The sequence below is a fragment of the Mobula hypostoma genome, chromosome 4 (assembly GCF_963921235.1).
Source record: "Mobula hypostoma chromosome 4, sMobHyp1.1, whole genome shotgun sequence".
Lineage (NCBI taxonomy): Eukaryota > Metazoa > Chordata > Chondrichthyes > Myliobatiformes > Myliobatidae > Mobula > Mobula hypostoma.
The window spans coordinates 17,621,768-17,649,601 of NC_086100.1; the positions used below are offsets into that span (position 1 = coordinate 17,621,768).

The window sequence follows — 27,834 nt, forward strand, 5'->3', positions numbered from 1 at the left end:
AAAACAGGGGTCATCGGTACCTTAGCTCTCCTCAGGTCTACCACCAGCTCCTTAGTCTTTTTCACATTAAGCTGCAGATAATTCTGCTCACACCATGTGACAAAGTTTCCTACCGTAGCCCTGTACTCAACCTCATCTCCCTTGCTGATGTATCCAGCTATGGCAGAGTCATCAGAAAACTTCTGAAGATGACAAGACTCTGTGCAGTAGTTGAAGTCTGAGGTGTAAATGGTGAAGAGAAAGGGAGACAAGACAGTCCCCTGTGGAGCCTCAGTGCTGCTGATCACTCTGTCGGACACACAGTGTTGCAAGCACACGTACTGTGGTCTGCCATTCAGGTAATCAAGAATCCATGACACCAGGGAAGCATCCACCTGCATCGCTGTCAGCTTCTCCCCCAGCAGAGCAGGGCGGGTGGTGTTGAACGCACTGGAGAAGTCAAAAACTTTATGTCTTGAGCCCTGTGGCTTGCTGGAGAGCATTGGGCTTCTTGGTTTCTCAAGCACCTGTATTTACTAATTGTTGCCTTAACTAGAGCTGTTAAGCACTTGTGCTTTCTGTTTAATCTTGTCATGTTAATTGTGACTGGCATGGGTTTCTCACATTTTCGTGATTATTTAAAGAGGACTCTCGGTTAGCACTGGAGCAGGGCTGGTGGTGTTCTCCAGTGGTTGTCTTGATGTGTGAGTGTGTTTTGGAACCTGTTGAGGGAAAGAGAATGGGGAAGGAACAGAAATTGCTGGGAGGGGGTTGTGTGGGTCTGGTAATGGTGGACAAAATAAGAGGTGGGGTTGAGGGAAAGAAAGTGGAGAAGGAGAGGGATAGAGACTTGGGACCAGAGGTAGGCAGCTGGGGAGGGGTGGATTAGTGTGAAGGGAGAAATAAAGGGAATGAGGAGGTAGTGAGGGGTCGGATGAATAAGAACCAAGACAAAGGGAATAAAAGAATAAGAAATGATAGTGGAGAAAGCTCTGAAAGTGAGAAAGATGAACAAGCTCAGAGAGGAGGTGTTGTCATAATTAGGTTTAATGAGAAGGCTCACGGACATATGAAGAAAATTAACCCATTTGTGCTAACAACAACTCTGACAAATAAGATAGGGGAAATAGTATTTGCAAAAGTCCTTAATGATGGCAACTTATTGGTAAGATGTGCGAATGAGGAACAACTTGAGAAAGTAATCAAGCTAAAAGAGATAGGAAAATGCAAGGTGGAATACACTGGGAGGGTGGGAGCACAAAACAGTGGTTGTAAAGGAGTGATTACAGGGATACCAATGAGTATAAATATGGAGGAGATAAAGAGGAATATCAAAGGAGGGAAAGTAATGAATGTTCAAAGACTGAAAACAACAAAGGAGGGAGTGAAAAAGGAAAGTGAATCAGTATTGATTGAATTTGAAGAAGAAAGAGTGCCAAGGAAGGTGTTCCTGGGTTTCATGAGTTACCCAGTAAGGGTGTATGTGCCAAAGCCACTGAGGTGCTATAATTGTCAAGGGTTTGAACACGTGGCTAAAAACTGTAAAAGTCAGAGGAGATGTGCTAGATGCGGGGATGATCATGAATATGGAAAGTGCGGAACAGGAGTTCAACCAAAATGCTGCAATTGTGGAGGAGCTCATAATGTTGCATATAGTGGGTGTGAGGTTGTGAGATGGGAGACTAAAATTCAAGAAATAAGAGTGAAAAGAAAGATCACTTATGCAGAAGCTGTAAGAATGTCACGAGAACAGAATAATGTTCCTAATGAACAGGGAGCAATAGGGATACGAGAGGTGCAACAAAGAACAAATGACAGGATTTATGTAGACAAAAAGGCTCTAGTAACATTCATTGCAGGAGTGATTAATAGTACTGCTGAGGTAAAGTCAAAAAGTGACAAAATTCAGCTGGTGGTAAAAGCAGTAGTAAACCATTTAGGGTTAGTAGGACTGACATGGGAGGAAGTGAGGGAGAACCTCAGTAATCAGTCAAGCCAGGAAGTGTCATGTGTTGGTTAATACTAATTATGGTGATTCTTTTACAATGGAATGCAAGGAGCTTACTGGCCAATAGCCAGGAATTCAAGCACTTTATTAAAGAAATGGTTGTAAAACCGGATGTAGTGTGTATTCAGGAAACTTGGTTGAAACCAACTTTAGACTTTGTAGTATATGGGTATACAATGATAAGGAAAGATAGAAATCTAGGGGGAGGAGGGGGTTGTGCTATGTTAATCAAGCAAGGTATACCATATAGGGTACTGGAAAAAGGAGATGATCAGGAATACATAGTGGTGGAAGTGTGGGAGAGAGGGGAGGGAGTGGTTATAATTAACTACTACAATCCATGTAAAAGGTTGGATTTGGACAGCCTATTAAAGATACAAGGACAAACCAGACATAAAGTAGTGTGGTGTGCAGATTTCAATGCTCATAGCACAAATGGGAGGATCAGATTACAAATCCAAATGGGAAGGTAATTGAAGATTTGATGGAAGAAAGGGATTTGGTGTGTATGAATGATGGTAGCGGCACAAGGATAGATATAACAACAGGAACTGAGTCAGTGTTAGATATTACGTTAGTGTCTAATACCTTGGCTGGCATTAGTAACTGGGGAGTTTGGACTGCTTCAACAGTAGGCAGTGATCACTACCCAGTTTTGTGTTCAGTGGGTGAAAGAGTTGAAGTAAGACCAGGTGGCGGAACCCCAAAGTGGGTGTTTGAAAAAGCTGATTGGGGTAAGTTCCAGAAGTTGAGTGAAGAAGGGTTGACAAAGATTGATATTTCTGGAAATGTAGATGAATTAAACAGTCAGGTGACTTCAGCAATTATCATGGCAGCAGAAGGATCTATACCTAGGAGTAAAAATAGGATGAATAGAAAACTGGTACCATGGTGGACAGAGGAATGTTGTCAGGCTGTAAAAAAACAGAAATAGAGCATTCAGGCTAGTTAAAAGAACCCATAATATGCAGCATTTGGTTCAATATAAGAAAGCACAGGCAGTGGTGAGAAGAACTATACGTCAAGCTGAAAGGGCAAGTTGGAGGAGTTTTTGCGACAAGGTAGGAAGAACAACACCTGTGGGAGAGATATGGGGATGATTAAGAGGATGGGAGGAGATAGAAGGATATTCCCATTCCCAGTAATGATATCTGAGGAGGAAACTGCAGTCTCCAGTAGGGATAAGGCTGAGGTCATGGCCAAGTTGTTTGTACTGATACACAGTTCAGAAAATTTGTCTGAAGAAGGGAGAAGAAGAAGGGAAAGAATAATGAGCCAACACTCAGGTGTGTTAAGCAGGAGGGAAGGAACAGATGATATAATTGATGATCCATTTACATTAGCAGAAATGGTGAGAGCAATGAAGAGATCGAGACCAACCTCCCCAGGGAAAGATCTGATATGCTCTGTGATGCTAAAAAATCTAGGAGAAGGAGCGCTCTTGAAGTTGCTGCATTTTTATAACAGAGTGTGGGAGGAGGGAAGATTACCAAGTGCATGGAAAGAAGCAGTAGTAATTCCAATAAGGAAGCCTGGCAAGGATCTGTCAAAACCCACTAGCTACAGCCAATTGCATTAACATCAAGTATATGTAAGATAATGGAAAGGATGATAACAGAAAGGTTATCATATGAGCTTGAGAAAAGGGGAATGCTGGCAAGTTATCAGAGTGGTTTTAGAAAGGGGAGGAATTCCATGGACTCAGTGATTGTGTTAGAGACTGAAATAAGGAAGGCCCAGGCAAATAGAGAGTCAGTAGTAGCAGTGTTCTTTGACATTGAAAAAGCCTATGATATGATGTGGAAGGAAGGATTATTAATTAAACTGCACAAGATGGGGGTTGGTGGGAGAGTTTTTAATTGGATTAAAGATTTTTTGTTTGGTAGAAAAATTCAAGTTCGGATTGGATCAGAATTATCAAAACAGTACATAGTGGAAAATGGCACACCTCAAGGTAGTGTGATTAGCCCATTACTTTTCATGATTATGATCAATGATGTCTTCACAAAGGTACCAGTGGATATAGGTAGGTCACTGTTTGCGGATGATGGGGCCTTGTGGAAAAGAGGCAGGAACATGGACCATATAATCAGGAAACTACAAGAAGCAATTGATGAAGTGGTGGAGTGAGGTTATGATTGGGGATGTAGATTTTCAGTAGACAAAACTCAATCTGTATTTTTTTACCAGGAAAAGGGTTGAGGTAGGGAAGAAGTTAAGGATGTATGGGGTTGAATTAGAAAGGGTTGCATCATTTAAATTTCTGGGAGTTATATTTGATTCACGATTAACATGGGCAGACCATATCAGGAAAGTTGAGGAGAAATGTAAAAAAGTAATAAATGTGATGAGATGTTTGACTGGTAGGGAATGGGGAGCAAGTTGTTCAGCTTTGAAGAGAATGTATGTGGCTTTAGTAAGATCTGTATTAGATTATGGAAATATAGTATATGGATCAGCAGCTAGGTCTCTTATAAGGAAACTGGATGTGATTCAGGCTCAGGCCTTGAGAGTGTGCAGTGGAGCTTTTAAAACGTCACCAGTGTCAGCCCTACAGGTAGAAATGGGAATAATGCCTTTGGAACTAAGAAGGATGCAACTGATGGCAAACTACTGGGCTAACTTGCAGGGGCACAAAGATTCTCACCCTACTAAAGGAGTGTTGCAGGAGTGCTGGGAAAATGGGAGGTTTCAGAGGGATACCTTTAGTCGGGTAGGGAATGATATCCCGAAAGAATGTGGAGTATTTGATCTGAGGATAAGTCCTTCAGTAGTTTATCCGGTTGTAGCTCCATGGAAGCTTGTATGGCCTGACATAGACTGGCATTTGTTAGAGGTAAAAGGGAAAGAAAGATATAAAACAGATTTGGTAAATGCATTTAACTGTCATGTGATGGAAAAGTATAGTGATTATACTCACATTTATACGGATGGTGCGAAGGAACCTGAAACAGGAGTGACAGGGTTTGGGGTGGTCATACCAGCAAAAGAAATTGGAATCAGCAGAAGAACATCTAATAAGTTAGGGGTGTTTACAGTGGAGATGCTGGCGGTGTTGGTTGCATTGCAATGGGTGCAGAAAGCCAGACAAGTCAAAGCATTGATATGTTCAGATTCATCCTCAGTTCTAGCAAGTTTAAGGTCTTTTCACACAAACAGTCGGCAAGATGTACTTTATGAAGTCCTTCAGTTAGTTACAAGAATTGCAAATCAGGGAGGTCAGGTAAAATTTCTATGGGTTCCAGCACATGTAGGGGTGAAGGGGAATGAGAGGGTGGATGAGTTGGCAAAGAGGGCGTTAAAGAAAGAAAATGTGGAAATGCACATTAGTATCAGGAAAGCAGAGGTTAAGTGTGTAATCTGGGGAAAAAGTCAACCGAATGTGGCAAGAAAGATGGGACAGGGAGGGGAAAGAGAGGCATTTGTATCAAATACAAAAGAGTGTTGCAGTTACTAGGGTAGGTAATGGAAACAGAAGAGAGGAAATTGTGTGGACTAGGTTAAGGCTGGGGCACTGTGCATTAAACAAAACATTGAAAATGATGGGGAAACACCAGACAGGATTGTGTGAGGAATGTCAGGAAGAGGAGTCAGTCGAACATGTAGTTCTGAGTTGCAGGAAGTATGGGATACATTGAAAGATGATGAGAAATAAATTAAGGGAGTTGGGGATGCAGGAATTCACATTAAAAGGGTTGCTGGGCATGGGTGCGAGAGCACAAGTCCGGGTATTTTTAGCGTTTTTAAGGGGTACAGGGGTTTTTTTATAGAATATGACGAATAAACAGGAATAGGATACTAGGATGGTCAAAGATGGGAGGGTAAAGTGTAGGATTGTGTGTGTGTGTGTGTGTGATTGGGTGAAGGGATTTAGAATGTATGTCTAGTGCACATTCTGGTGCAGAGGGTGGCGGTAATGCACCATTAAGCTGGATGCCAACTGCCGTAAAACAAGATACAGACAGACAGCACTGGAGCAGCTAACTTGTAGGGGCATGGCTAACGTGCATAGGCACAATGATTCTAACCCTGCTAAAGTAGTGTTGCAGGAGTGCTGGGAAAATGGGAGGTTTCAGAGGGATACCTTTAGTCGGGTAGGGAATGATATCGCGAAAGAATGTAGAGTGTTTGATCTGAGGATAAGTCCTTCAGTAGTTTATCCGGTTGTAGCTCCATGGAAGCTTGTATGGCCTGACATAGACTGGCATTTGTTAGAGGTAAAAAGGAAAGAAAGATATAAAACAGATTTGGTAAATGCATTTAACTGTCATGTGATGGATAAATATAGTGATTATACTCACATTTATACGGATGGTGTGAAGGAACCTGAAACAGGAGTGACAGGGTTTGGGGTGGTCATACCAGCAAAAGAAATTGGAATCAGCAGAAGAATATCTAATAAGTTAGGGGTGTTTACAGTGGAGATGCTGGCGGTGTTGGTTGCGTTGCAATGGGTGCAGAAAGCCAGACAAGTCAAAGCATTGATATGTTCAGATTCATCCTCAGTTCTAGCAAGTTTAAGGTCTTTTCACACAAACAGTCGGCAAGATGTACTTTATGAAGTCCTTCAGTTAGTTACAAGAATTGCAAATCAGGGAGGTCAGGTAAAATTTCTATGGGTTCCAGCACATGTAGGGGTGAAGGGGAATGAGAGGGTGGATGAGTTGGCAAAGAGGGCGTTAAAGAAAGAAAATGTGGAAATGCACATTAGTATCAGTAAAGCAGAGGCTGAGTGTGTCATCTGGGGAAAAAGTCAACTGAATGTGGCAAGAAAGATGGGACAGGGAGGGGAAAGGGAGGCATTTATATCAAATACAAAAGAGTGTTGCAGTTACTAGGGTAGGTAATGGAAACAGAAGAGAGGAAATTGTGTGGACTAGGTTAAGGCTGGGGCACTGTGCATTAAACAAAACATTGAAAATGATAGGGAAACACCAGACAGGATTGTGTGAGGAATGTCAGGAAGAGGAGTCAGTAGAACATGTAGTTTTGTGTTGCAGGAAGTATGGGATACAGAGAGAGATGATGAGAATTAAATTAAGGGAGTTGGGGATGCAGGAATTCACATTAAAAGGGTTGCTGGGCATGGGTGAGAGAGCACAAGTCTGGGTATTTTTAGCGTTTTTAAGGGGTACAGGGTTTTTTATAGGATATGACAGATAAACAGGAATAGGATACTAGGATGGTCAAAGATGGGAGGGTAAAGTGTAGGTTTGTGTGTGTGTGCGCGTGCGCGATTGGGTGAAGGGATTTAGAATGTACGTCTAGTGCACATTCTGGAGCAGAGGGTGGCGGTAATGCACCATTAAGCTGGATGCCAACCGCCGTAAAACAAGATACAGACAGACAGCACTGGAGCAGGAGGGAGGGGACTGGAGTTCTGCATGCAGTGTTTTGCTTTGGATTTTTTCTGGTTCTTCGGAGGATGACAGCGGTTGGTTAAAGAACTGGACCGTGAATGGACGGAGGATGGCAGGAGGAAGTGACAATTCGGGAAGTGAGTTAGAGATGGAAGATAGTGGGAAAGAGGAATGGCGTGTAAAGAGTAAGAAAAGAAAACAGAGGTATGAGCAGTCAAATTCTGAGGGGTCAGGGGATGATTGAAAAAGGATAGCAAAAGAATGGAAAGAAGATGAGATTAAAGCATTTACAAGACTGAGCGAAGACGGGGCATCTTTTGGGGATTGGAACCTGATTCATTTGATGAAGGTAATCAACAAACTTATAGGCGAAGTCAAAAGAGCCAAGGTATTATGAAATGGATCGCTATTAGTGATATGTTGGGATAGCGCTCAGCAAGGCAAAGTGATAAGATTAAGTAAAATAGATGGCAAAAAAGTACAATACTCAATACTCAACAATAGAAAGTGGACTAGAGGAATTATTTCGGGGATACCAACAAAAGTTACTATGGATGAGATTAAACAGAACTTAAAAGGAGCTAAGAATATTGAGACCAAACATTTGGAAGTTACAAGAGACGGAAAAAAGTGTGATAGTTTATCGGTGATGATTAACTTTGATGAAGAGAGATTTCCAACTAAAGTTTATTTGGGGTATATGTGTTATGAGGTCAGAATATATATATATGACTTTTAAGATGTTTTAAAAGTCAGAAATTTGGGCATATTACGGCGGTCTGCAGAGGGAAACAAAGATGTGGGAGATGCACTGGAGAACATGAATACAGGAAGTGTGAAGCAGGAGCTAGGCTGAAATGTTGCAATTGTGGCGAGGAGCACAGTGCAGCTTATCGAGGGTGCATTAATAGCAAGAAGGCGGCTGAGATACAATATGTTAAAAGTAACTCAAGGGATTAGTTATGCTGAGGCAGTGAAAGGTTTCGCTGAAAAGGAGAAAGCTACTAAGCAAACAAGTACAGGGAATAATAAACCGGAGAACTGTGAGGGCTGTAATATGATAAATAAGGACACACTAATAATGAGTAGAAAAGATTTCGTACTGTTTATGGTAGATGCAATTAACTGTTCAGCGAAAACAGACAAAAGAACAGAAAAAATTAAAATTATAGTCAAGTCTGCAGAAAAATATCTTGGTATTCCAGGGCTTAGGTGGGAAGCAGTTGAAAAAACACTGAATGGAGGATCAAACAGATTACAGGCAGGGGAGGCGGGATCTTAATGGCAATATATATTTTGCAATGGAATGCAAGGAGTCTTATCGCAAATGGTCAAGAATTTAAGAAATATGTATCAGAACTTAAGGAAAAACCTCAGATTCTATGTATACAAGAAACATGGTTGAAAGCACAATTAGATTTTGTTTTACAAGGATATACAGCAATTAGGAGGGTTAGAAGCAATGGCACCGGTGGAGGAGTAGCAATATTTATAGCCAGTGGGATGAGATATAATATAGTCAACATAGGGCAGAAGTATGAATCAATAATAATCAAAATATGGATCGGCAGAGAAAGCTTGGTAATAATAAATTATTATAATCCACATAGAAGACTAAGCTAAGATACATTAAACAAAGTGGGTGGTAAGATGCAAGGAAAAATAATATGGTGTGGGGATTTCAATGGACACAGTACACAATGGGGATGTAAAAATGTGGATGAAAATGGATTAGTGATAGAAGAATTTCTAGATGATGAAAAACTGGTATGTATAAATAATGGAGAAGGTACGAGATATAATGTTTCCCAAAACACACAAACTGCAATAGACTTAACATTTGTAAGTAGAGAATTAGCAGGAATCAGTACTTGGAACGTATTGAAACAAACTACAATAGGAAGTGATCACTATCCCTTACTCACAAGGATTCAGGTTAAAATAGAACAAAATGTAGGACCTAGAGTGTCAAGGTGGAAACTAAATAAGGCAGAGTGGGAAATATTTCAAAAAAGAAGTGAAGTAAGATGCACAAAGATTTTAGATGAAAATATATCAGATATTGAAGAAATGAATGATAAATTGGTCACAGCAATTGTAAATTCGGCAGAAGAAACAATTCCGAAAAGTAAAGGTACAGGAAAGAGGAAAAATGTTCCATGGTGGAATTGTGAATGTAGCAGAAGTATAAAAGCAGGAAATAAAGCATTTAAAATGTTAAAAAGACAACATTTGGTAGAAACATTAAATCAATATAAAAGAGCACAAGCAGAAGTTCAGAAAACAATCAGACAAAGCGAGCATTTTGGAGACAGTATTGTAACAAAATTGGAAGAGAAACTCAACTGTCAGAAATATGGGGCATGATAAGGAAAATGAATGGTATAGGAAGTAGTAAAGAGATTCCTGTGCTAAAAAGTAAGGACAAAATGGCAATTAACAATGTAGAAAAAGCAGCAATATTGGCAAAGACTTTTGTAGACATACATAGCTCGGAGAATTTGATGGTCCAGGCTAGACAGCAAAGGGAGGAGAGGCTTAAGTGAAGTTCAGGAACTCTGGACAAAAGAGCAACATCAGAAGAAGTGCTGGATGCACTTATTAGCATAACAGAAACAGAAAGAGCCATTATGAATGTGCGGCCAACTTCTCCTGGGAAGAATCAAGTATGGGGTATTATGCTGAAGCATTTATCAAGAAGTGCACTTCTAGTTCTACAGAGATTGTTTAATAAAATATGGGAAATGGGTAAACTACCAACTGCATGGAAACATTGTTATTGTTCCAGTATTAAAACCTGGTAAAGATTCATCAGACCCAACAAATTATAGACCAATTGTACTAACTTCACAGCTAGGTGAACTTATGGAACGAATGATAACTGATAGGCTTACATACTTTCTAGAAAAAAGAAATCTGATTTCTCCCTATCAAAGCGGTTTTTGTAAAGGAAGAACTACAGTAGGTTCAATACTTAGCTTGGAATCTGAAATTAGGAAGGCTCAAACATATAAGGAAATAGTCCTGGTGGTATTTTTTGACATAGAAAAGGCATACGATATGCTCTGGAAAGAGGGAGTGTTAATTAAATTGAAAGAACTAGAGGTGGAAGGAAAATTATATAATTGGGCTCTCGACTTTCTTTTTGGTCGAACAATTCAAGTCAAGGTGGAAACAGAGTACTCCAGGACATATTTGGTTGAAAATGGAACACCACAAGGTAGTGTCTGCAGTCCATTACTATTTTCCATAGTGATAAATGACATATGGAGTACTGTGTCCAGTTCTGGTTGCCTCACTATAGGAAGGATGTGGAAGCATTGGAAAGGATACAGAGGAGATTTACCAGGATGCTGCCTGGTTTAGAAAGTATGCATTATGATCAGAGATTAAGGGAGCTAGAGCTTTACTCTTTGGAGAGGAGGAGGATGAGAGGAGACATGATAGAGGTGTACAAGATAATAAGAGGAATAGATAGAGTGGATAGCCAGCGCCTCTTCCCCAGGGCACCACTGTTCAATGCAAGAGGACATGGCTTTAAGGTAAGGGGTGGGAAGTTCAAGGGGGATATTAGAGGAAGGTTTTTTACTCAGAGTGGTTGGTGCGTGGAATGTACTGTCAGTGGTGGAGGCAGATACACTAGTGAAGTTTAAGAGACTACTAGACAGGTATATGGAGGAATCTAAGGTGGGGGCTTATATGGGAGGCAGGGTTTGAGGGTCGGCACAACATTGTGGGTCAAAGGGCCTGTACTGTGCTGTACTATTCTATGTTCTATGTTTGCACAAGTTGAACATAGTGTGGGGAAATCCTTATGTGCAGATTACGGGGCTTTATGAGTGAGGGGAAAAAATTTAATTTACGTGTATATACAAAGGAAAATGCAAGATGCAATAAATAAAGTGGAGGAGTGGGCAAATAAATGGGGTTTCAAATTGTCTACAAGTAAGTCGCAAGGGATATGTTTCTCAAGAAGTAACAAACCAGTTTCCATGGAATTATATGAACAAAAATTAGAGCGGGTAAAGGTAACTCGGTTCCTTGGTTTGTTATTTGATGAGAAACTTACATGGAAAAAGCAAATCGAGAAAATTACAAACAAATGTAAAAAAAATAAATAACTTTTTGAGGGGTCTTGCCGGACGGGACTGGGGTGTGAGCAGGATATCACTATTAAATATTTATCAAGCTTTAATAAGGGCTACATTGGATTATGGAAGTGTAGCTTACATGTCAGCTGCAGAAAGTAATTTAAAAATGCTGGTGTTGAACAAGCTCAGGCCCTCAGGATATGTCGTAGTGCATTCAGAACATCACCTATATCAGCTCTTCAAGTCGAAATGGGGGAAATGCCATTAAGGCTTAGAAGATTAAAGCTAATGCTAAATTACTGGGTTAACATCATGGGGCATAACTACTCACATCCAGCTAAAGCTATATTAAAAGACAGCTGGGAGCATAATAGTTCAAATTATAATAGCTTTGGATGGACCGGGGATGCAGCAGCACAAAAATATGGTCTATACGAAATGGTATATAGCCCTACAGTTCCAATATCTGATATTCCTCCATGGCTCTTTATAATGCATACAGTAGATAAAAACCTGCAACAACTTTTAAAAAAGTCTAAGTATGGAATCAAACAGATAGTACAAGAATATATAGACTCATATTTTAGAATGAACTTGTAATATTTACGGATGGATCAAAAAACCCTAGATCTGGCCACACAGGTATTGCAGTCTACATTCCTCAGCGCAAAACTAGTATCAGGAAAAGAACATTAAACCATTTATCAGTGTATACAACAGAATTAATGGCAATATTGAGTGCATTATCTTGGATAGAAGAAAATAATATCAAAAGGCTGTAATCTGTTCAGACAGTTTATCTGGATTAACCTCGATCAAATCAAGAGCCACACATGAGGCTACTTAACAAGATAAGAGCCCATTGAATTATGGGAAAGTTACTTATGTGGATAGAGCATTGGCTGATTGGCAGGAAACAGAGAGTGGGAATAAAAGGATCCTATTCTGGTTGGCTGCCGGTTACCAGTGGTGTTCCACAGGGGTCCATGTTGGGGCCGCTTCTTTTTACTTTGTACATCAACGATTTGGATTATGGAATAGATGGCTTTGTGGCTAAATTTGCTGATGATACGAAGATAGGTGGAGGGGCTGGTAGTGCTGAGGAAACAGAGTCTGCAGAGAGACTTGGATAGATTGGAAGAATGGGCAAAGAAGTGGCAAATGAAATACAATGTTGGAAAGTGTATGGTTACGCACTTTAGCAGAAGAAATAAATGGGCAGACTATTATTTAAATGGGGAGAGAATTCAAAGTTCTGAGATGCAACGGGACTTGGAAGTCCTCATGCAGGATACCCTTAAGGTTAACCTCCAGGTTGAGTCGGTGGTGAAGAAGGCGAATGTAATGTTGGCATTCATTTCTAGAGGAATAGACTATAGGAGCAGGGATGTGATGTTGAGGCTCTATAAGGCGCTGGTGAGACCTCACTTGGAGTACTGTGGGCAGTTTTGGTCTCCTCATTTAAGAAATGATGTGCTGACGTTGGAGAGGGTACAGAGAAGATTCACTAGAATGATTCCGGGAATGAGAGGGTTAACATATGAGGAACGTTTATCCGCTCTTGGACTGTATTCCTTGGAGTTTAGAAGAGTGAGGGGGGACCTCATAGAAACATTTCAAATGTTGAAAGGCATGGACAGAGTGGATGTGGCAAAGTTGTTTCCCGTGATGGGGGAGTCTAGTACGAGAGGGCATGAATTAAGGATTGAAGGGTGCCCATTCAGAACAGCAATGCGAAGATTTTTTTTTTAGTCAGAGGGTGGTGAATCTATGGAATTTGTTGCCACGGGCAGCAGTGGAGGCCAAATCATTGGGTGTATTTAAGGCAGAGATTGATAGGTATCTGAGTAGCCAGGGCATCAAAGGTTATGGTGAGAAGGCGGGGGAGTGGGACTAAATGGGAGAATGGATCAGCTCATGATAAAATGGTGGAGCAGACTCGATGGGCCAAATGGTCTTATTATGGTCTAAAATCAGAAAGTAGACAGGATATTTTATTGGAGATTTTATGCAAGTTATATACACTGACCAAAAATGGGATGGAAGTAAGCTTTCTTTGGGGTCCTGCTCATTGTGGAGTGGAGGGCAATGAAAAGGTGGATAATATAGCTGAGCAGTCGCTCAAATCGTCTATAATAGAGGTCCAGATCCCTCTTGGCAAAGCAGAAGTCAAGAGCATTATTAAAACATGTATAGAGTAGACATGGCAGAAGAAGTCAGATACAAAAGATTGTCAAGTGGATATAGAAAGATAGAAGTGATCATCAGTCATTTGAGAATTGGACACACTAATCTTAATTACACATTACACAAAATAGGGAAACATCCAACTGGGTTCTGTGAATACTGTAATCAACCAGAAACAGTTAAACATGTATTGATAAAATGTCAGAAGTATCAAAAAGAAAGAGTGAAGATGATAGGAGCGCTCAAGATAAACAAAAAAACCTGATGTGGGTATAGAAGACATTTTAACTGGGAATTCAAGAGAAATACAGGTCCGTATCGTGAAGTATCTGAAAGACTCAGGTTTATTATATAGAATATAGGGAATGCAATTCTTTTCCCTTTTCCTGTTTATCCAATGATCCACACTCCAGTCTAGCAGATGGCGGTAATGCACCTTAAAGCCGGTTTGCCAACAGCCATAAAACAACAGAAGAAGAAACACTGGGGCAGAGTCATTGTGTTTGTACGGAATGATTTGTCACAGGGTGTTGCTTGCTCATGCCTCTGATGTTCTGTTTGTGTTCCTCTGTATAATCTCGTGTTTCCTTTTCTACATGGGAGTCTGCCAGTGACCACTGTGACACCTAACTCCTTTCCAGGTTATCTGTAATCAGTCACACCTTGTTCTTATTTCTCCCTAGCTGCAGCTCTTTAACTTCACTGACAAGGCAAAGCTGCAGCAGTTTGTGACTGACCACATACACTGTGTAAGTACAAAGACAAAAAATTAACTGTTGGCATCTTGGTTGATGCTCCAGACTCCACCATCTGCAGATCTCTTGTGGCTCTATAGTTCAGTGGGTGCTTTGTTGGAACCATTGAGTAGTACAGGAGAAATAGGCCCTCTGGTCCTTCAGGGTGCCCTTACTTATCTCTCTTCACAGATTATCCTGTCAATATTCCATCGCTGTGTCTTGGAGTTTGTGGAGCACAAACTGGCGATGGTGTTTCTTCAGATTCATATTCACTCATCACATGTACATTACAGTAGCATAGCAGTTCGGACAACACTATTGCAGCTCGGGGCATTTCGGAGTTTGGAGTCCAATTCCCAGAGAATGGTGAATCTGTGGAATTCTCTGCCCAATAAAGCAGGGGAGGCTACCTCCGTAAATATACAGTAGTTAAGACAAGGTTGGATAGATTTTTGTATAGTAGGGGAATTAAAGGTTATGGGGAAAAGGCAGGTAGGTGGAGATGAGTCCATGGCCAGATCAGCCATGATCTTATTGAATGGTGGAGCAGATTCGACGGGCCAGGTGGCCTACTCCTGCTATAAGGAGCCTCTCTGTTGTCCAACCTGTGGAATGCATTGGTTTTCTACAGTCTCCTCCCACAGTCTAAAGATACCCTAGATAGGCTAAGTGGTCATTGTAAATCACCTCGTGATTAGGTTAAGGTTAATTGGGTTTGTTGTCGGGGAGGGTTGCTGGGGTGGCGATGCTCGAAGGGGCTGGAAGAGCCTACTCTGCGTTGTATGGCTAAATAAATAAAATCAGACAGTGAAGTGCATTATTTGTGGAAACAACCCGCACACCGAAGGATGAGCTGGGGCAGACCGCACGTGTTGCCGTACATTCCAGCGTTAACATAGCATGCCCGCCATGCTGGGCAGAACAACAGCAGAACACTGGGTAGCACAGGCACATAGCGGTCAGCGTAACACTCCACAACGCCAGCGACCCCAGTTCAATTCCTGCTGATGACCGTAAGGAGTTTGTATGTTCTCCCCGTGACCACATGAGTTCTTTCTGGGTGCTTCAGTGTCCTCTCACATCCCAACGGGTGGGTTCACTGTCTCCCGGGTGTTTTTGTGCAGTGTGGGCTCATTGGGCTGGAAGGACCTGTTACCGTGATGGTAAATAAATAACAATAAATATACCAAGAAACAAAACAGCAACAGCAAAACAAGTTCCATACCTCCCTCCCACCCACATACACGGGCCGTCCTGTTTCGTGCAATGGAACAATGACTTCAGATTCTCCTGAGAACTTGATAGTTGCTTTAGAAATGCTTTTATTAATATGTTTTAATAAGCTGTCTAAGCCCTTAAGGCAATAGTAAAAGTCCAGCTGCAATATTTGTAACAACAGCAGGTAATTTGACCCTAAAGTATACTCTGTTTCCTATTTTAAAGAAGACATGAAACTATTCAAATTAATTAAAAGCTTAATTATGATAAATGCTCATCGTCATCATTGTGTGCCATGTCATGTGAAGTAGGCATCATGGTCTTCAATCTGTCTTTGGCCATGATTGTTCTCAGGAAATTTTTCTACGGAAATGGCTTGCCATTGCCTTCTTCTGGGCAGTGTCTTTGCAAGATGCGTGACCCCAGCCATTATCAATATCCTTCAGAGATTGTCTGCCTGAAGTCAGTGGATGTGTAACCAGGACCTGTGATATGCACCGGCTGCTGTTATGACCATCTACCACCTGCTCCCATGATTTCATGTGGTCCTGATCGGTGGTGGGGGTGGGTGGGTGCTAATCAGATGTTACACCAGGGGCAGTTGTCCACCTCGAGTCCACGGACCACTTGCTTAATGGTATTGGGCTATGGCATAGTAAAGTTTGGGAACAGCTGTGCTGCACCTCGCCCAAGGGTGACCTGCAGAGGGAAGGAGCACCTCACACCTCCTTTGGTAGAGATGCATCTCTACCCCACCGCCCAGATAAATGCTGAAAGGATGAAAAACTAACAACTTTAGAACATTTACTACAAACATTATTATAAACAAGAGAAAATCTGCAGATGCTGGAAATCCAAGCAACATAAAAAGAAGTGTTGGGGGAAGCTCAGTAAGCCAGGCAGCTTCTGTGGAAAAGAGTATAGTCAACGTTTTGAGCCGAGACCCTTCATCAGGACTGGAGGAAAAAGATGAGGAGTCACAGTTGAGAGGGTTAGGACATTATTATAATGCGTTTATGAAATTGTGAAGTTCATGTATGAACGTCAACTCACTTTTGACTTTCTTTGTAATTAGTTTCAAGGTGAAAGAAGTCATGGAGTCATTCTGTTCCTGTACAGTTTACTCTTCTCAAGGACTCTGGAAAAGTAAGGATTTGCCAATGTGGACTAATTCAAGCATGATTTCTGCACCAAGGATTGAATTGTTTGATCAAGAAATGCAGAAGAATAGGAAAAAGCACACTAGTTTATTATTGAGTCCTTGTTGAAAGAGTAAATGTTTGTACCACTCCTGTGCCCCAAGATGTTACATTGAATCAGAATCGGGTTTATTTTCACTGACAACAAAAGTCAGGAAATGTGTTTTTTGTTTGGCTCCTGTTCAATGCAAGCACAACAAATTACTGTATGTTACAATAAAGAGATAAAGAGTGCAAGGAGGAATAGCCAGGTAGTGTTCATGGGTTCATAGACTGTTCAGAAGTTTGACAGCAGAGGGGAAGAAGCCATTCCTAAAACTTTTGAGTTTGTGTCTTCAATCTCTTGTACCTGATCGTAGCAATGAGAAGAGAGCATGTCCTAGGTGGTGAGGCCCCTTAATGATGGATGCTGCCTTCTTGAGGGAACACCTTTGGAAGTGAAGCTCCTTACCATCCTGTGCATTGGTTCCTGCATGCCAGACGGTGAGGCAATCGGTCAGAATACTCCGCATGGTACTGTATATCAGTAGAAATTTGCTCCATTAGGTTTGCTAAGTAGATACCTGCAGATACATTGTAGTACCATGTTGCAGAGTTTTCAGGCATGGGACATTACATTTGCAAGTGCTTTTAGGTTTTTCTTTCATTAATGACCACAAACTGGTGGCAATGGAGCAGGTGAAATGTATACTTATAATAGGCTTTTATCTTGATTTATTTTAACACTTCCTCGGCAATGAATGTCTTCCTTAAAAAAGACACAAAAAAGAATGCACGACTAATTTTAACGTTTGCTGTCTTAAGCAGTCTGCTTGATGTAGTGAACATTGTACAGTGGAGGGTGCTTATTCATTTCTTTGGCTTCTGTGGAGGAGGCTTAATGAGCTTCTGATGATTTTGTTCATTACAGGCTTCATAAGGATATGGACCATACAACCCCTCATCTTCTGCAGCTCAGCCTGGGGAATGTCACTTGTCGGCAAGTAAGTATTAATATTTTAACATGCATATACTATTGATATCTCCTTATTTCATTCAAAAAGAGTCAACTCCTAAGGTCCAGACTGAGAAAAAGGCCTCTTGTATCCATCCTGTCAACATTTCCCAGAATCCTGTGTGCCCAACTGAAGCCACCTCTCATTCTTCTAAACTTTGAGCGTCGTTTAATCTTCCTCAGTCACTCCCCAGAGAACAAACAAACTATAGCAGAAATTCCTGGTCCTGCAGTTCCTTTGTCCTGCAATTGCTGTCTGCTTGCACCTCACCAAGGAGACACAAGAGTACGTCTCGCTCTTGAAAGTGGTGCCACAGGTAGATAGGGTCATAAAGGGAACTTTTGGCACATTAGTCTACATAATCAAAGTATTGATTACAGGAGTTAGGATGTTATATTGAAGTTGTATGAGACGCTGGTAAGGAAATTTGGAGTATTGTGTGCAGTTCTGATTATCTAGCTGCAGGAAAGCTATCACTAAGATTGAAAGAGTGCACAGAAGATCTGCAAGAACATTAGGGAAAGGCTGAATAGGTTGTAGAGTGTAGAAGAGTGAGAGGAGATTTGATAGAGGTGTACAAAATTATGAAGGGTATAGATAGGGTAAATGCAAGCAGGCTTTTTCCACTGAGGTTAGGTGAGACCACTACAAGTCGTTAGTTAAAGGTGAAAGGTGGAAAGTTTAAGGGGAACATGAGGAGGAACTTTCTCAAGAGAACCTCAGTCAGCATCTGTGGAGGTAAATGTCCAGTTGAGGGGTCTCGGCCTGAAACATCAACTGTCCATGTCCCTCCACAAGTCCACATAAAGGGTCTCGGCCTAAAGCATCGAATGGCTATCTCCCTCCACAGATGAGGCCTGACCCCGTGAGTTTCTGCGGCATCTTCAGTGTTGCCACTACTGTTTGACCCAGCGTAGCCTGTGATGGGAGTTCATGTATTTCAGTACAGCCCAGTGCTGAGAACAGGCAGCAGCCTCAACATAGATTTGGCCCCACCACCACATACTGGCTCAGGGACTGTCAGAGTAGCTGGACCCATTGATTATGATCATGTAGCTACGACATGGAAAAAGGCCCTTTGGCCCATTGCATTCATGCTAATCATCACCCCTTCTTACAATCATCCCACCCAGCCTAATTTATTTGACACCCCATTCCCATCAGCACCCTAAAACCCTCGCTCAGATGCTAACACTCATCTCCACTGTGACTTTAATGGCTCATTAATCTACCAACCTGCTTATTGTTGGACTGAACACCCTTAAAGATACCCATGGTCACATGGACAACCTGCAGACTCCACACAGACAGCACTTGGAGCTGTGAGGAAGCAGCTCTGCCGGCTGTACTGCCTTCAAATGTCCTTTGAGTTCATAAACACAAGATCAGAAGAAATAGGAGCAGAATTAGGCCATTCGGCCCATTGACCTGCACTATCATTCAGTCATAGAGTCAGAGAAAAGTACAGCACAGAATCAGGCCCTTCGGCCCATCTATTCCACGCCAAACCATTTACACTGCCTACTCCCATTAACCTGCACCGGAACCATAGCCCTCCATACCGCTACCATCCATGTACCTATCCAAACTTCTCTTAAACATTGAAATCCAGCTGGCATACACCACTTGCGCTAACAGCTCGTTCTGCACTCCCACGACCCCTAACCCATGGCTCCTAGTCGTAGTCTCACCCAACCTCAGTAGAAAAGGTGATAGGTGAATTACGGCTGACTTTTTTTTTTGCCCTATTATCCTGCCTTCTCCTCATAACTCTTAATCCCCTTACCAACCAAGCAACCGTCGAGTTACACCCAGCATACCCGGGAAGACAAAAAAATTAAAATACAAAAAAAGTGAAATATTGAGAAAACAAGTATTGTAGTTTTTCTAAAAAAAAATTTTCTAATGAAATTGGAAATGTGGACAGGTTGAGCGAGCTGGGACTTTTCTCTTTGGAGCGAGGGAGGACGGGAGGTGTATAAGATGATAGGTGGTACAGATAGGGTGCACAGCCAGAGACTATTTTTTCCCAGGGCAGAAACAGCTAGTACAAGAGGGCATAATTTTAAGAAGAAGAATGCCCTTAACTCCTGGTGGAATCATTGGGTCGCTGTCGTGACAAACTTTTTGCATCGATCTTTTTTGGTGATTGCTCATTGCATGGCGTTTCTGTACCATTCTCCAGTTTGTTTTTTACGCGGCTGAGTTGCTAGCTCGACGCTCGACCCAGCACGGATGGAAAGCGTGCAAGGGAGCCAGCTGGATTCGAACTTGGGACCATTCGCTCCAGAGTCCAGTGCTGATGCCACGACGCCACCAGGAGACTGGTGAAATTGGTGGGAGGCTGGTGCTTACGATGGAGCCGGCTGAGTCTACACTCCTCACTGCTTTTCGCAGTTCTGTGTGTCGGCGCCTCCATACTAAGACAGTGAAACAACCAGTCAGCATGCTCTCCAGGGTGCATCTGTAGAAACTTGCCAGAGTCTAGATTATGAAGACACGCAGTCCTCTTTTATTGTCATTTAGTAATGCGTGCATTAAGAAATGATACAGGTTTGCCCCGCCATCCGAAGGTAGAGCGTTCCTATGAAACGGTTTGTAAGCCGAAATGTTGTAAAGCGAAGAAGCAATTACCATTTATTTATATGGGAAAATTTTGTGAGCGTTTGCAGACCCAAAAATAACCTACCAAATCATGCCAAATAACACATAAAACCTAAAATAACAGTAACACATAGTAAAAGCAGGAATGATATGATAAATACACAGCCTATATAAAGTAGAAATACTTTTCCACAATCATTACTGAACTGTTCTCTGTAGCGAAAATCTCACGCAAGCGCTGCTGGCAAAAACACAGCGCAAGTGCACTCCAGTAACCTTTAAGCTATGAAGCTGCCAAATCATACCAAACAACACATAAAAATACACAGCCTATATAAAGTAGAAATAATGTATGTACAGTGTAGTATCACTTACCGGAATCAGGAGAGCGCCGAGCACACTGATGATGGTGTGTTAGACTGAGTCGTCGCAGGTTGGCTGGTGCAGTGGCCACCACCCTCTGGGCCACCAACTGATACCGAACCATGAAGCATGCAGGGGTCCAGCAGTAGCCGGGAGGCATCCAGCACATCTTTAAGAAAAAAGCCAAAATAAACATGCTAATTAATTAGGTGCTGCCTGGCACGTAATTGTCGGCCCAGATCAGTGCCGATTGCCGATTGCATCGCCTTTGATAGGGGCCGACATTTACGTCTGGAGCGGCACCTAATTAATTAGTATGTTTATTTCGGCTTTTTTCTTAAAGATGTGCTGTGTGCCTCCCGGCTACCGCTGCATTCTCCGTGAATCGGTATCTGTCCATGGCCTGGGGGTTGGGGTGGTGGGACACTGGGGTGTCATCTCGTCGTCTGCTTCCATTAGAGCAGGCAGCTCATCTTCTCCTATGACTGCCCGCCTCGATGCCGAAGGTCGAGGGTCGTCGTCTGCTGTGGCTGATGTGGAAGGCTTGCTTGACTGCTGAGCCTCGCGCATTTTTCTATCACACAGTTCTTTGTAAGGACTCAAACCATGCTGCAAATATCCCCTAAACCTACGTACCCTTTCAAAGTTAAAATCGTACTTATCATTGCAGCGAAAATCTCATGCAGTTGCTTCACCTTCATTTCGCTACTGCATTCGGTTTCTATTGTTATCCTTTCCTCTTCCAATTGCATCAGCTCTTCATCTATCAGTTCTTGGTCATGGGATGCCAAAACCTCTTCAACATCATCTTCGTCAGCTTCCACAAGCCAAACTCACTTTGTCCTTACTTCATTCACCACGATTGAAATGCTTAATTATGTCTAGTTTTACGCTAAGTGTAACACCCTTACGAGCTCTTTCAGGCTTTTCCAATACCATAGAACTCATCTTGCAAACGGCTGCTCACAGGCACGTGTTAAAGCAAAACAGTTCCGAATCCGGGGGAGAGCAGCTGCTTGGGGCGCGAGCTGCCTTTTATCGCGCGCTGATATTTTTCGCGTGCTGAATTTTTTATCATGTGCTGCTTTTTTTTTGTAACAGTGAAAACACCTTCTGAAAGCGAAAACAGGATACTAATGTAGGTCTTTCGTAACAGTGAGGTTTTGTAAAGCAAACGTTCGAAAAGCGGGGGACACCTGTACGATATTTCCTCCAGTGTGATATCACAAAACACAGGACAAACCAAGACTGAAAAAACTAACAAAACCACATAATTATAACATATAGTTACAACAGTGCAACAATACCATAACTTGATGAAGAACAGTCCATGAGCACAGTAAAAAGTTCAAAGTCTCTCAAATGTCCCACGTCTCACGCAGACAGGAGAAGGAAGAAAACTCTCCCTGCCATGCCCGACCACAGTCCGACTCTGAGTCGTCGAAAACTTCAAGCCTCCGATCAGCCCTCCAACACCGAGCACTGAACACCATCTCTATCCGAACGATTCGACCTCAATCTCGCCAGCAGCAGGCAAAGCCGGGGATTTTGGGGCCTTCCCTCTGGAAGATTTCTCCATCACGCAATAACAACGGCAGCGAACTGGCGATTCAGAAATTTCTCCAGATGTTCCTCTGTGCTTTCATGTCTGTCTCCATCAAATCAGAATTGTCCACGGCCCCTATTTAATGGATACGATATCATTTTTCACCGGAGGGCTGTGCGCACACGGCACACTGCTATCTCATCCTCCCGCCATCTACGTCTTTAGTGACATATCAAATTTCCTCAAACTCCTAATGAAATACAATATTGTGCAAAAGTCTTGGGCAATATATTGCCTAAAGCTGCAGAGTACTGTAGTAACTTTATATATTGCCCTGTACTGCTGCAAGAAAACCATGTTTCATGACATATGTGAGTGCTGGTAATCCTGATTCTGATATGGCTCTCTATTCTGGACTGAGAGTGGGAAGGGGGCAGGGAGAGGGGAATCATTGTTGGGAAAAGGGGAAGGGAGAGGGGAGAAGCGCGAGGCACCAGGGAGACATTCTGTAATGATCAATAAAACAATTGTTTAGAATCAAATGACCTTGCCTGCTGTCTCAGGGCTGGGTGTATCTGCACCCTTGCCACCCTTCATATCTCGCACTCCTCTGCCTCCCTTCCCACACCCCTCCCGCAGCACTCCACCCTCACCATTCCCAACATCCTTTGCTCCCACCAGATTTACAAACTCACTCTCTGCTCCACGTTGACAAATACCGCACTATGCAGAAGTCTTGGTCTCCCTATCTATCTATATCTACTGAACACTTTTGCACACTACTGTATAGCCTTGTTTGTAATTGCATCAAAATGTTGGGCCCAGGATGTATCTTCAGGGGTATTCGCACCCTGGAAATGGAAGTTGCTCACCTCTCATCATAACAGAAACGTTCCTCCCCAGACACCATCTTGGTAAATCTCTTCTGCATCTTCTCCATATTATTTACATCTTTATAAATGTTATAATGTTCAAGATTCAAATTCAAGATTCAAAAAACTTTATTGTCATTCTAACCGTACATCAGCTCTCCAGGGCAGAATGAGACAGTGTCTCTCAGGAGCAGTGCAATCGTAACATAACAAACGCAACACTAAATAATAAACATAACAATAAATAGTAAAACACAACAGCCACATGTCAGTTAAAATCAAGTTATAAGTGTCCAGTGCAAGTTAAAAGTGTCCAAAGCAGAGTCAGGTAGAGCAGCTATTTAGCAGTCTGACTGCCTGTGGGAGGAAGCTGTTTAGTAACCTTGTGGTTTTAGTTTTGATGCTCCTGTAACGTTTGCCTGATGGCAGCAGAACAAACAGTTCATGGAGAGGGTGTGAGGGGTCTTCAATGATGTACCGTGTCTTCTGGAGACATCGACTCTGAAAGAGGTCTTGGACAGAAGGTAGGAGACCCCAATGACCTTCTCTGCTCCCCTAACCACCCTCTGCAAGGCTTTTTTGTCGACAGCACTGCAGCTGGAGTACCAGGTTGTGATGCAAAAGGTCAGCACACTCTCAACCACGCCTCTGTAGAATGTAGTTAAGATGTTATTGGGGAGTGATGCTTGTTTAAGCTTCCTCAGAAAGTGCAATCTCTGCTGGGCCCGTTTCACAATGCCAGTGGTGTTCCTGGACCAGGTGAGATTGTCCGAGATCTGCACCCCAAGGAACTTGATGTTTCCCACTCCCTCCATTGTGGAGCCGCTGATGCTGAGGGGTGTGTGCTCAGGCTGAGACCGTCTGAAATTGACAATCATCTCCTTGGTTTTGGTAACATTAAGCATCAAGTTGTTATCCCTGCACCAGCTCTCTAGGTGTTTGACCTCCTCCCTGTACACTGTTTCATCATTTTTGCTGATGAGCCCCACCACTGTGGTATCATCTGCAAATTTAATGATCAGGTTCTCCTTGAATCTGGCTGCACAGTCATGTGTTAGCAGTGTAAACAGCAATGGACTAAGCACACAGCCTTGTGGGGATCCAGTGCTCAGTGTGATGGAGTCCGAGATGTTCCTGCCAACACGGACTGACTGTGGTCTCTCTGTCAAGAAATCCAGAATCCAGCACACATGGCAGTGCTAAGGCCAAGCAGCAATGTAACTTCATTGGACATGTAATTAGGAAAGAGGTGTTAAGTGCACAGTTGTAATGGGATAGATTAAAGGGAAGAAAGCAAGAGGAAGACAAAGACAAATGATGATGGAGACAGCAGCCAGAGAACTGGAAATGAATACCACTTGACCCAAAACAGGAGTGTGTGGGCCATGGCAGTCAAAGCTCAAAATGGGCACGGCACCTGATGATGATGATGATCTTCTCCTTACAAGTCCTGGCAACATCCTTGTGAATCATTCCTCTTGCTTTCCAGGCTCTTATAAACCTGATGCTCACGGGTAGAGCCAGTCCGAACGTTTTCAATGGAGATCTTCAATACGATGACCAGGGTGCCTTGCTGAAAGATCCACGACATGGAATCCTCGCTCGAAGCGATGTGGGTTATCTCTACTGGAACAGGCATGAGCTGGACCATGAAAAGCTCCCACAGGTAGCTTCTTACTCTTCGCAGTTGTAAACCTGATTCTGTAATGACGTGTTGGGACTGGAGATCTGTCTGTGGGGATGGGTGGATGGTATGGAGGAAAGGGGCTTGTTTGATTCTTGTTATTTTGTTGCTGTTGCTTGTGTTGTTCTGCTGAACGTTGTGGGCATGTGATATTGGAGCCAGAATGTGTGGCGACACCTGCGGGCTGCCCCAGCACATCCTTGAGTTGTGCTGGTTGTTAACGCAAATAATGCATTTCTATGTCCAGTACTGTGCAAAAGTCTTAGGCACATATATACTGCTGGGGTGCCTAAGATTTTTGCACAATACTGTAGTAATTTTATATATTGCACGGTACTGCTTCCGCAAAAGAAATTATGACATATGTGAGTGATGATAAACTTGATTCTGATATGGATCTCTATTGTGGATTGAAAGTGGGAAGGGGGCAGAAAGAGGTGAATCATGGATGGGAAAAGGGGAAGGGAGAGGGGAGGGAGCAGGAAGCACAAGAGAGACATTGTGTAATGATCAATAAACCAGTTGTTTGGAATCAATTGACCTCGTCAGGGTATCTCCGGGCTGTGTGTGCCTACACCCGCACCAAGCACACACACCCCCCCACGTTTGGCACACCTTCTCCGCCACCCGTCCCCACACCCCTCCACCAGCGCTCCACCCTCACCATTCCCAATATTTTCTCCCGCCAAATTTACAAACACGCTCTCCACTCCACGTTGACAGATACAGTACTGTGCACCCTAGCTATCTATATTTGCCTCAGGCTATTTCTATTTAACAGTACATGTGATAAATCTGAATCTGATTTGTTATCTGGTTTTTCAGAGTTCTGTAAAAGGAATAAAATTTTACTTTATAGTCCCACCTCAACCAAGAGCCACTAAATCGACCTTTCTTTCAGTAAACTAACAATTTGCTTTTAGTCAGAAAAGTGGATACAGTAAGATATTTCAACGTGCTAAAAACATTATATATTATTAGAAACCATCTGCTAAAGTGCTTAAAAACATTATACAGTATATGAAAGAAAAATGGAGGGGTATGTGGGAAGGAAGGCTTAGTGTTATGCTTTGTAACTTCAAAACATTAAACTAATTCAAAGGAAAACATGGGAGTCCGAAATGTAAGTCCCACTCTGCGCTTACTTTAGGCAAAGCGCACATGTATCACGTTGCAGTGTGATGACATAAGTAATTCATGCATTTATACATATATCTCGTAATTAATTATTTAAGGAGCAAAAATGGTTAATCAAGCAAGATTACTCAAGTATTAAATACACAACAGTGAGACTGATCTTGGAGTAGGCTAAAAGTTCGGCACAACTTTGACAAGGTCCCGCGTGGGAGTTTGGGGCAGTCATTTGGCATTAGGGATGACGCAGTAAATTGGATTAGACATTGACTTTGCAAGGGAAGATGGTTGCCGCTCTGACTGGAGGCCTGTGACAAGTGATGAGTGCTGGGTCTTTTGTTGTTTGTCATCAACGATCTGGATGAGAATGTAGTGAGCGGGATCAGCAAATCTGTGGGTGACCCCACGTTTGGGGGTGCAGTAGACAGCGAGGAAGGCTATCAACGTTTTCAGTGGGACCTGGGCCAGCTGGAGAAATGGGCTGAAAAATGGCGGGTGGAATGTAATGCGGACAAGTGTGAAGTGTTGCACTTTACTGGGACAAACCAGGGTAGGACTCACACGGTGAGTGGAAGGGCACTGAGGAGTGTGGTACAACAGAGGGACCTGTGAATACAGGTCCATAATTCCTTTAAAGTGGCAGTACAGGCCATAAGGGGAGTTTTTGACACATTGACCTTCATAAATCAAAAGTATTGAGTACAGGAGTTGGGATATTATGTTGAGATTGTATAAGACATTGGTGGGGCCTAATTTGGAGTATTGTGTGTAGTTCTGATCATCTACCTGTACCTACAGGAAAGGTGCTTTGATAACATAGCAGTTAGTGCTACACCATTACACTCAGGGTGTTCCCGAGTTCAAGAGTTCAATTCTAGCTCTGTTCTGGAGGCTGTCTGTCCAATCAGTGGAACGTAAGGGTTTTCTCCGGGTCCTTTGTTTTCCTCCCACAGTCCAAAGACATATGGGGCAGGTTAATTGGTCATTGTAAATTGTCCTGTGATTAGGTTAGGGTTAATCGGGTTGTGGGGTTGCGTGGCACAGAAGCGCGTACTCCACTCTCTATGACTCAATGAATAAATAAGATATCAATAAGATTGAAAGACTGCAGAGAAAATTTACAAGGACGTTGCCAGGACTTCAGGACTTGAGGACTTGAGTTATAGAGAAAAGTTGAATAGGTGGGGACTTTATTTCCTGGAGCGTAGGAGAATGAGGGGAAATTTGAAAGATGTATACAAAATTATGAGGGGTATAGATAAGGTAAATGCAAGGAGACTTTCCACTGAGGGTGGGTGAGACTAAAAATAAATGTCATGGGTTAAGGGCAGAAGTTGAAGTGTTTAAGTTGAACGGAACAGGGAACTCCACCAGAACGCTGAGATTGTGGAATGAGCTTCCAGTGGAAGTGTTCGATGTAGGTTCAATTTCAAAATCTAAGACAGGTTTGTATAAGTCACATATGGGAGGAATATGAGGTCTATAATCTATGTGCAGGTCAGTGGGACTAGGCAGAATAATGTTTTGGCACAGACTAGGTGGGCTGAAGGGCCTGTTTCTCTGCTGTAGTGTTCAATGAATAAGCTCTAATGAGAGATTGTCAGCCTGAAATATTAACCCTCTTTCTCCCTTCACAGGTGCTGCCTAACCTGTTCAGCATTTCAGTCATCTTCAGTTTTATTTCAGATTTTCAGATCTGCAGGATTTTGCTTTTCATCAGAGTAAGCAAGTTTCTCTTGTATTCTTTTTGGATTCTCATCAGGACATTCTTCAAAGTATAATGAACAACCAGTTCATGGCATTGGCCCACTTTGAGGCACCATTGCATATGGTTTAGCAGGCCAGGCACTCGAAGCA

General features: G+C 42.5%; 1 protein-coding gene across 1 annotated transcript in view; it reads left to right on the forward strand.

Moving 5' to 3' along the window:
• Positions 1 to 27,834, forward strand: part of mindy4b (MINDY family member 4B) — a 91,421-nt gene that overhangs the window by 50,735 nt on the left and 12,852 nt on the right. The window contains exons 10-13 of the mRNA XM_063044814.1: positions 14,309 to 14,374; positions 16,656 to 16,726; positions 17,690 to 17,762; positions 24,649 to 24,825. Of these exons, the coding sequence (XP_062900884.1) occupies positions 14,309 to 14,374; positions 16,656 to 16,726; positions 17,690 to 17,762; positions 24,649 to 24,825 (387 nt within the window). The remainder of the gene's footprint in view (positions 1 to 14,308; positions 14,375 to 16,655; positions 16,727 to 17,689; positions 17,763 to 24,648; positions 24,826 to 27,834) is intronic.